This window comes from Trematomus bernacchii, unplaced genomic scaffold (genome assembly GCF_902827165.1).
Source record: "Trematomus bernacchii unplaced genomic scaffold, fTreBer1.1, whole genome shotgun sequence".
NCBI lineage: Eukaryota > Metazoa > Chordata > Actinopteri > Perciformes > Nototheniidae > Trematomus > Trematomus bernacchii.
The window spans coordinates 9,819,330-9,830,159 of NW_022987705.1; the positions used below are offsets into that span (position 1 = coordinate 9,819,330).

At 38.6% G+C, this 10,830-nt stretch overlaps 1 protein-coding gene across 2 annotated transcripts; it reads left to right on the forward strand.

Annotated features, from left to right (window-relative positions):
• The first annotated feature begins 1,302 nt into the window (after nucleotides 1–1,302).
• On the forward strand, nucleotides 1,303–6,279 carry LOC117490778 (putative fibroblast growth factor 1). Of its 2 annotated transcripts, XM_034140589.1 has the most exons (4): nucleotides 1,303–1,406; nucleotides 3,438–3,654; nucleotides 4,153–4,256; nucleotides 4,726–6,279. In XM_034140589.1, exons 1-4 carry the CDS (start codon nucleotides 1,365–1,367, stop codon nucleotides 4,909–4,911), a joined length of 549 nt encoding a protein of 182 aa, XP_033996480.1. In that variant the 5' UTR covers nucleotides 1,303–1,364; the 3' UTR covers nucleotides 4,912–6,279. The 2 variants fall into 2 exon arrangements, with proteins under 2 accessions (XP_033996480.1, XP_033996479.1); XM_034140588.1 differs by lacking the exon at nucleotides 1,303–1,406 and having other exon boundaries at nucleotides 3,135–3,654.
• The last annotated feature ends 4,551 nt before the right edge of the window (nucleotides 6,280–10,830 follow it).

Here is a 10,830-nt window from a genome sequence, read left to right on the forward strand (position 1 = left end):
ACTTATTCTGCCATCTCCTGGTATTTAGAGGTATTGCAGCTATTTCAAAAAAGCCTAAGAAGCTCGTAGCTAAACAGGTGAGAGAAAGTAGGTCAAGCATTTCTTTTTGGCAGTAAAGTCACTCTATAATTCCTGCACATTGTAAGTCTTACGCATCTTACAACTTAGAAACTATGAGCTGTTTTAAAATGCAGATGTACTGTATGGAATGAATTATACAGAGAGAAGAGCTTGAAGTATCCATTTGAGATAGAGGCGAAGCAACCACTATGAATAATTCCCAGAGCCACTGCTGTTAATTGTCAAGCAAATGCCAGACGGTAAGGGAGTGTGCAAAAATAGATACTGAGATAGTTGTTTCCCTAAGAATCCATTTCCTTCTCTTTTTTTTTCAAGAAATGCCAACACCCCACAGTACTAATATAAATGTATATTTTTTTAACTGAGTGCATTCACTTTGAAAGTTAGCACAATTTAGATGACAGGACTTCAAGGACAAAGCTTTTGCCGTGCCATGCAGAATTCTGAAATATAAATCACTACCATTACTTGTCTTCCATAAGAGTAAAAGTGATTCTGTCCCAATAATAGGTTTTAATTATTTCTTTGTGTACATTATAGCCACTATCTCCGTTTTTTTCTTATTAGGAGAGGTTGGCACTTCTGTTTGGGCCCCAGTTACAAAAAAATGAATCCAAGAAAAAAAAACGATTCTGTCTTAATTTAGGAAGTATTTAATCTGAAGTCAAACACCATCTTTCCCTTATATCTCATGCCTCTTACCTCACCAGCATGAATTTAGGGATTATTTATAATTTAGTATATTTTTATTTTTGATGACTACACATTTTGACATTGCAGGAATGTGAAGCAAGTGTCATCGTGTAATGTGACCTACCTATCCTCTATACTGTCAGCACTACATGTAAGCAGAGACAGCAGAGGTACTGGCACTCTGTACGACTTCTTCCGGAAAGTGAAGTCATCCTCTTTGTGTTTTATAAATGTTTATATTGTTTTGCCCAACGGTGTCTCCAGAAGGAATCTGCTATAAGAGAATGTATCAATGCTCAGTCAGTTATTATGGGCCTGATCATTTCCAGGCTCTGGTTGGGTCCCATGGCCCGGACACTTGCGTCACTCTGTCTCGTTCTCTCTCTGTTCTTGAGCGGTAATTTTAGTCCTGACGTTGGACTGTTAAAATATGTCCTCTGACGTTGCAAAATGGGTGGTGAGTTGAGGAGAGGGAGAGGGTACAAGTACAGGCATACATTCTTAATCCTCTGTAGCCACTTCTCTGGGGGAAGGAAGAGGAAGAACGTTTGGCACAAAAGGCAATAAGAAAAAGAGGAAAAGAAAAGGACATGCTGGCTCATCAGGGACACTGTAACAGGACTTTCTCACAAGTAAGAGACTCACTCATTGGATTAAAAGAGTTTTGGTATGTGTGGAAATCTGGTTGGCTGGCTATCATCTCTGCTTATCCTATTATACATATTGATATTTGATTTAAAAAGGAAAGCAAGTTGGTACTAATTCTACTTTTTGTATAAGTTTGTGCATGATAAGGGTTTTCCTCATAAGAAAATACATATTTCCTCTCTTAACTGTGGTGCTATCTAGATTGTTTTGTGAGTTGCCGAGTGCTGAATATATCGACAGAGAAAGATGTTTGCCTTCTCTTGAATATAACAGAGCCATATGGCCCTTCGCATGTGGTGCTCATAGTTGTACAAAAACCCCTTTGGAAACATCAATGGCAATATATCTTTCCATAAATCCTGAACTGTTTACTCAAGATAATCAACAGGCCATGTTGTGAATAGTTTAATGTAGGAACTACTTTCTTTCTACCAACCAAACTATACCCGCAAATCAAATCAGTGCTCAAAAGGAAGCATCTACTCACAAAGTACATCCTCCTACGTTAGCTAGCTCAGGTAAGCTACGGAGAGACTCTCATCCAGGAGCAGATGCAGGCTTCCTTCAGCACAATCAAACGCTTGGCAGGTGGAGTTAGTTTTTTTTTTTAAAGAAGTTCCTACATATAACTCTTAACAATATGGTCTGTGTGGATTATATTGATCATGATTAGTGCAAAAAATAAATAGCTGATGAGCTTTTCAAATGTTATTTCATGCAATTTAGGCACCATTACAGGTAGGGAAAACTAAGTATTTTTTATTTTGGGGTGAACTGACACTTTAAGGTTTCAAAGGTTGCAGTTGTTCAGCATCCATAAACATGACATTTAATGGCACTATTCATTAAACAACAACATTTCATTCGCAGCAGTTCTTAGTTTGAGGGGGTGGTCGTTAGGTTAAAGTAGAGCAATCTTCCCCCAACTCAAACACACACACAGGTTCAATCTATCCTCCCACGTGTCCGCACACTGACTCGGTCACCGGTTGAACGTTTGACGTCATTCCCACCAGCAGCTCTGTCCGAAGGTCCCTGTGGACACAAACTAACTTCTCATATCCCATAACATGACTTTCTTCTCGGGTCCTGCCTGTGAGTGGGTAGGCCTCACATTCCTCTTGTGGCTTTACACTGCTCTGTCTTTTCACTTTCCTTCTCCCTCTCTCCCTCTCTTCTTCCTCCCTCTGTTCCTCATGCCTGTCTCAGACATTCCAGATGTGGGTTAGCCTGGCTCTATCGCAGTTATTCCCTACCTCTGGCAACAAACTATAACATCGACCAGAGTTGTGTCCTTCACTGCTTCCCTGTTTTCCATTTGACAATACATTATGACAGCCCCTGCTGCTCTGGGATCTCAACCCTTCAGGAATTGAGATAACACTAATAGTGCGGTTTAAAAACGGCTTGATTGTTTTTTGGATAAGCTTTTGAGAAGGCAGACAGGCAAGGCTGGCTGGATTCCTGTTCCTCAAGTGGAAATATCTCAAATATTTGACTACTGAAGATTTGTAGAAGGAAAGTAGCTATTGTGTTTACTTGCATATCCTTGATACACTATTGCTGGCACTTGCAACATCTCCAGCAGGTAGTAAAAGTTACTGGAACATTTTCCTGCACTTTGCTGTGTCCACGTGTCATTTGTTTGTTGTCTGGCCTTGCACTGATATTAGTTGAAAGTTACATCACTGCCATCTGGAAATGATTTTACAAAAAAAAAAAAACGAAGTGATGTTCAGTCAGGAAACATGTTCGAACATGTAGCGGTTCTACCTGGCATGCATCCAGATCTCATCACTTCATGAAAAAAAAGAGTGCCTTATAAGGTTGGCAGAGAGAAACAGACACAGATAGAGGGAGAAAGTGGTAGAGGGAGAAAGTGGTAGAGAGAGGCAAGCATTTCCCGTAGTCACATCATGAAGGCGGCGTTGTACTCCTCTTGTTTTCTCTCCTGTCTCAGAGCGAGTTCAGGTAACATGAACAGTGAGGTTGATGGATCTTCTGTGTCGTTGCAGACTCAGGGACACCACTCTGCTTCGTCCAAACCTCAGAATCTCTTAATGATGTCTGAGGGAAACGTCACAGTGCTGCCTTTCGGACCTGTGTCTCTAGACCTGTCCAAGCAGGAGCAGCGGACACTGACCAGACTGTACAGCCAGAACGGAGGCTATCACCTGAGGATTTTACCTGATGGATCTGTGAGCGGTGGCAGGCAGGAAAACGACCCCTATGGTGAGGCAGGAATCTTTTTCATCTATGTTGGATGTGTGATTGGTTGATGTGTCTCAATCAGGAGCAATCTTAAAAGATATAGAGGAAAGCTTTTTCACTTTAACTTTATAGAACAGATACAAATGAACATATTCTGTACATGACTCTCAAACCCTTTAGTTTAAAGTTGTATCTTTCCTAATGATTAAAAGTTGTTATAGTTGTATATATAATGATTAACAAAATAGAAAAGGTAACGGTACTCGATTTGTAGTGGAAGATTATACAGGCGCGATTTAAAAATGACCTGCACTAACTGGTAAAGTCCTCTTGAGCAAGTATTTAATCGCAGTACTTCTGGTTAAGCTACTCAGGAATCTGTAAACACAAGTATTTACCCTGTGTACACATTCAGAATACTGGCCCTGTGTTCCCTTTGCAAATATTTATTTCAGGATGAAAATGTTACAATGTGTCAAAGTAAGTTTATCTTCAACTTGTCATATTTCTGTGTTGCAGACGTGCTGAGGCTGAAGGCTGTGAGCGTGGGAGTTGTGGTTATCAAGGGCGAGATTACAGGAAGGTACCTGGCTATGAACAAAAACGGACACCTCTACGGATCAGTGAGTTTTTACATTTTGAAGTTTGTCACAAAAGAAATACTACCGTTATAAAGAACACTTAAATTCAATGTGTTCAAATCATAACACATACTCTTGTCAGTGTAAGATTATACTCACAAATTACCGAAAATGTTGTACTCACCTTGGTGTGTTATTTCCCCCAAATGCAAAACACTGGAAAATCCCAGGGTGACTAAAGCATTTTTTAGGTCATATAAATCACTGGGAGCAATAATGTATTACTGGTACAGATGACTAACATAAGATATTAAAGTAATACAGATTTCATGTAGGTTTCTATTATTCAGCACATTCAATTATGTTTTCCTAAAATATCTTACTGTGTTTAAATGGTGTATATTTGTACACCCTTCAATATGAATTTACAGGAAGAATTAGAAGACTTGTAATAAATCTAAATGTCTTCTGTTCTTCTCTTTTCTCCCCCCTCTTTATTGGCTTGTCTCAGCAAGCACTGAATGATGAGTGTTACTTCCTAGAGAAGTATGAAGAAAACAACTACAACACATATTGCTCTCAGAAGTACAACTGGTATGTCGGGCTGAAGAGGAACGGCCAACCTAAAGCAGGACCGGACACCCACCAGGGTCAGAAGGCTATCTTCTTCCTGCCAAGGCCTGCGGGTAACATGTAAAGCAAGACGGCACCAGGAATCGCAGACACGCTCACTGAAGTCTTTAAATACACATTTTGCACTGGGCAAAGTATCCCATTTTAAGGTCACTTAAAATCAGTACAATAGAGCAGTAAAGCCTGAGGCCAACACATAATGCTGTTTAACAGTTAGTTCAAGCTCTACTTCCATGTTAATAACCTACATGTTTGTTCATTCCTCTTGTTTATGCAGGGAATATAAGGTTCCAGTTCATGTAAGGAGCTTATACTTTTTATTTTTTTTACATTGCAGCGATATGAGCTGTATATATATCCAGAATAATTTCTGCCTATAAGAACATACACCCTCTCTCCCAAATGTGTGCTAAATCAGTGCATGTCAGCCGTGATAAATGTGTGTTCACTTTGAACCTCGGTATGAAATACCACTGCGGGAAGATAGCAACGGGCTGCTTTTACACAGAAATAGTTTTACAATGGATCACGTCTGGTACGAAGTAAACCAACATGGCAGTAAACATAAAAGAGCCGACCATCTGGCGTTGACTTCAAACTGAGGAAAACAAATAATGGTATTATAAATATTCAGTAGAGTGGATGTTTGCTGACTTTTGAATGACTGAAAGTCCTAATAGTAACCAATTGTATATTGCTCAAGCCTGTTTTATGACAGCTTTTGTAATAACTTATGTACTATTTGGAAAGTCAGCAATTGTAACAGGTCATATGAAAAGCCCCTATTATGTTAATGAAAGGGTTAGCCATGCCAACATCGCATACAAGTCTTCAAAATCTGAAAATCTGTATCCGTCCCACAGAGGGAACATTTACAAGGCTGTTTCAGTTATCAGCAGAGTTATTTTTGAGTTGTATGTTCCTGAAAAAGTGGCACAAAAAGAAGAATGTTATATTGTATAAGGCAGAAAGGGACCAAATATTGTCCATTCTGTTATGGACTAGAAAAGTCACATTGTTTCTTTTCACTGAGCAAAATAGCTCATCTATACAGTCGAACCATTATTTACGCAAGCACCTTTCTATATACCCATAATACTGTGACGTTATACTAGGTAAAATTACTCATGTGAATATTTATTTATAAATTATATTGCTAATACAATTTAATTTTGCTGAGCATCGTAACAAACATTTTTGAAATATACATAGTGACGTAGCAAAAGGTTATGTGATTACCTTTTACAAAGTAATACATATTGTATTAAATGAACTTAAATAAGGAAAATACATGATAATGCATAAAATAAATAGTATGTATGTAACTAGGATAGATTTTCTGCTTAGAAGGTAGACAAGTGAATAAAAGTGTACAGAAATATCTTTAAAAGAACATGTTGTATGCTTTGTCCAATACACCTGTTGCTAATAAGCTTGTGTGTCTCTGTTTCTGGCATTACATGTGAACATCTGTGTTTTTATTAACAAATGTAACTATTACAGGTGTTTACCAGAGACACAGTCCACCTCACGACACAAACACTAGAAATTATCATGTTTGGCCACAAGATGGTAGCATTGCTTGAGGTTCAGTGGTGTTTCGCAAAGGCTGGCAGAGAGAGAGCTATTAGGTTTATTATCTTTACACACATGGGTCTGGCTACATCCTAGTAAAACTAAATCATGAATGGAAAAAGAGTTTATCTAAAAAAAAACACACATAGATGCTGCCAATAGCAGGTGTTTATCCAGCTGTAGGTACTGTATAGTTTATAAATTAACATGTACACTTTCAATGAAAACATCTGAAAATGAATTATTAAGAAATGTTACATTATTATAGGTGAAAAGAAAATCTGCATGCATAGTTGATCTTTCATAAATAAGTTAAGTAAGTTATTTTTTGAAACCTTTCTTTGCTGAATGTATGTTTCTACGACAAAAAGTCATTTTAATTCAACAAAAACAATGCGTTAAATTCACCCCCATCAAGTATTTTCACCACATTTTTGGAAGCAATGGCATTATTCATCTAATCCACACTTAATGTGTAACGGCTGAGACAGAACATGGCCTGAAACGCTGTTTGAGAGGCCGCTGTGCCAGGATAAAGATCCTGGAGGAAACACTGAAATGTGGTTTAAGTTGTTTGGGAAGACTGGAGCGGATTCTTTGCTCCAACAAGTTCCATATTGTTGTGGGATTTAAACTGTTTGGAGGGGAACATTACAGTAGGCTTATTACTTTTCCAAGTGTGTGACAAAGTGCTTTTTCAAATTGAGCAATTATTCTATATTTTCCAAATTGAGAAACTACTTTTTGATGACCGTTTTTAAATGTCAGATCAGAGCTGGATTATATTTCTTTCCATGCCCTGATTTGTTTTTCTAAATATATCACATTGATTTCCCTGCTCATTATATCGACATCTACTGATATTTACATCATCAGCTGTCAGTGAAATATCAGCAACTACTTGCAAATGTGTTGCTAAAATATTACAGTATGACTCTGTTGTACATTCCATCATTTTATATTTGTACATTTTGAAGAAAATAATGTTCTTTTTTTCACTCACCTTTACATAATATACTTCTGTAAATACTTAAACTCTGTGGTGCCGCTTTGCGTAATGACAATTTTTTCTTTCATATTTTTGTATATAAAAATAATATGTCTCCAGTCCCCTTTACTCAGGTAAAGATGTACTTTAAGGACTTGTAATCTCAATCTCAATCTTTATTTATTTATATAGCACATTTAAAACAACCTTCAGTTGACCAAAGTGCTGTACAGGCAATAAATATTAAATAACACAATGGGAGTACAATAATACAGTAATGATATATTTTTACAGGGAAGCCTTGATAATGTTAGTTGAGTAAATGGTCCCAAAAGAAATCCCATAACTTGTCTACTGTATTATGAGCTTTTAATATCATTCTTTAATAATACACTTAGTTTCCTACTTTCTTCAACTTTAATGAATTGGTAAAAAAAAGGAAGCAACTCATGAGTGACAAAATAAAAACAAGCCAAAAAAGCAATCTGTCCTCTTTCCAAAAGTATTTAGTCTACAAAATAACCTGATACCTCTCATTTACTCTCTCCTTTTTCCACCAGGCCATATAACAACACCACACACACACACACACACACACACACACACACCACACACACACCACACACACACACAAACACACACAACACACACACACACACACACACCACACACACACACACACACACACACACACACAACACACACACACACACACACACACACCAACACACACACACACACACACACACACACACACACACACAAACCTGGTTGGCCATTGGCCTGCAGGGCTGTGCAGGGCAGGAAGGGAATCATTCACTGTAAACTGAACAAGGACTGGCTTCCTCTGGGAGTCCCCTAGCCTGACAGCAGCCAAGATCCCTGCAACACAAACCACTTTAGCAAACACACGTACACACAAACACACGCACATACACAGAGATCAATGTGTACACACCCTGGATCTGGGACACATTCTCTCATCTGTTACTCCTCTCTCTTTCCTCAATTTCGTCCTTTTTTGACGTTCCTTTCCGGCCCTGTCTTTCTCCTTGCATTCCTTCTCGCTCTGTTTCTTCCCCTCTGCAAGTGATTTTTAAATGTTCTTTTATCACCAAATATACCTTACAATTGATGCGTTTTTTACCTTCTTTTTTGTTCTTCTGTATTTCTTCCTTCACTTCAATTATTTCACCAGAGAGGTTCCCTAACTGTATAACTCTTAAAGACCCTTAGTGGGGAACCCCTACTACTGCAGAAGGATTTTCAAAATGCAGTGTTCTCCCTGAAATAAGATTTATAGTGCATGCTTCTTTAAAGCATACTAAGCCACTTAAAATAGGTCCTTCCATAGGAGATGAACAGGGCAAAATCTAACCAAATAATGACCCATTTATTTGGATAAAGAAAGGGATGGAACCCCTGTGGTTGCTCTACGTTGACCCTCTGCACTCCTCCTTTTTCTCCCATCCTGTTCTGGTGGCCTCATCATGAAAACAGAGATGCTTTGTCAACGTTGCTGTATGCATGCTATTCCCTTCACCTTTCTCCCACACATGCACACACACACACACACACACACTCATCGACAGGAAAGGAAACAGGGTATGCATATCCGTCAGCTGATCCAACTGGAAATGCTGACACTGGTCTCCCCATCTGCTACTGCTCTCTGAGACGAGAGTGGGGTGAGGGAAGGGAAAGAAAGGGGGAGAAAATAGGGGGACAGAGAAAGCGAGAGGGACCATTTTGACAACCCAGAGAATTGCCCGGATGCTTGTGGTGCACCCTACAGCAACTGTTTTCCTAATAGACGATTTGTGCTGGATAGACACATTCTGCAGGGGCTCCAAACGTGCAGCCTTCCCCTCAGAGTGGGAGCGAATGGCATTTGTCAACCAACAGACCCTTCAGGATTTAGCCAGAGAAAATAGAAAAGGAAAACTGAAACGGCTGTCCCATAGGCTGATAGTAGAAAAAGAGCTATTACTGTAAAAGAAAAAAGGATCCTGAGAGATGTATGCATGTTGTGCTACATATTTGACCTTCTTCACATGGCCCTCATTTAGGTCGTCTCCCTGCTATTTCACGCTGGCGTATGACTGGTTTGCAAGTGTGTAAGCTGAGAGTTGCTGCACTCTTTTGGCGAAACAAAGCAAAACAAAACAATGAGCCAAAAGTGACTGAGTGCGTGTTCAGTTCAGCTTTAAGCCTCCAATATGTTTAGGGGTTGAGTTCATCAAAGCTGCCACATTGGATGGTTTATCCACTTACTGACAGCCAGCGGTGTGCTTGTAACTGAAGTAGTGGGTATGCCAGGGGTGCGGTTAGGGTAATTTTTGTATTTCAGACCTGAATGTTTTGATTAAAGTTTGTGCAGGCAGGGTCTGCAGAAGGTCAGGATGAATATAAAGCAGCCAATACAAAGAAAGGTTTATTGATCAGCACCACTTATCACTACTTCTACTAGTAGTGGGTATAAGCTGCTTTAATGTATTGTTTGACATTTAAACAAACAGTCTTTATGCTAAGCCATGCTAAAAGCAGCTGGTTCTAACTTCATAAATTGAACATGAGATTGGTTTCAATCTACTCATCACATTTTTGGAAGAAAATAGTTACCCAAAAGACAATAGTAATAGTTCAGATTTTTATCTGTGATTAATTACTCTAAAATAAAGGTTCACATGCTTGATTTTTTTGTACACTTGTACAAAACTTCAATCACATGATAGCAAAATGATTGTATGGTTAATCTTACTGGAAGCCTTACATTAAACATGTCTGATGTAAAATATATTGGTTTATGAGCAAAATAACAAAAAATGTTGTATATGTTTCTCTTTAACATCCTCAATTGATTGACGCTTTGCTTGGCAGTTACCGTTGTTGCTTAAAATAAATAAAAATGTACATGTCACTAATTGCTTTGATAAGCCTAATCTATTGCTAGTCATATACATATATATATACGGTACATTAGGTGGGAAATGTAGGGAATTTTTGTAAAGTCAAACAGTATTACTTTCATATTGTAAGAATCAGCATCTCAGCATTTATGCTCAGTGCCAATGCAGGAAATAATGTGCACTATATGTAGGAAGGTATATGGCAACAATTAACCAAACTCTAGTGGATATGCATAGTTGTTGTACAAAGTAAAACAACATTTAAAAAAATGTTGGTGATAGGGTTGGACGGAGAAGTGTTTTACAATGTGACCATGTGAGAGTAATGTAATGTGTCCACAGATGGGCTGCAGATAGATCTTTCCACTATTCAAACATTTTGGAAAGATCCTACACATGCCCTAAAAACTGTGAGAGATGGAGGATAATAGATGGGGTGATTGTTTCCACTCAGTACAACAGACTTCACCACAGTGTCTCACACGTTGTGAGTGTGACTCTCGAAATCACT

Coding starts and splice junctions, on each gene's coding strand:
- LOC117490778 (XM_034140588.1), top strand. CDS start 3,339: ATGAAGGCGGCGTTGTACTCCTCTTGTTTTCTCTCCTGTCTCAGAGCG. Junction 3,655..4,152: donor GCAGGAAAACGACCCCTATG/GTGAGGCAGGAA, acceptor TCTGTGTTGCAG/ACGTGCTGAGGCTGAAGGCT. Junction 4,257..4,725: donor ACGGACACCTCTACGGATCA/GTGAGTTTTTAC, acceptor GGCTTGTCTCAG/CAAGCACTGAATGATGAGTG.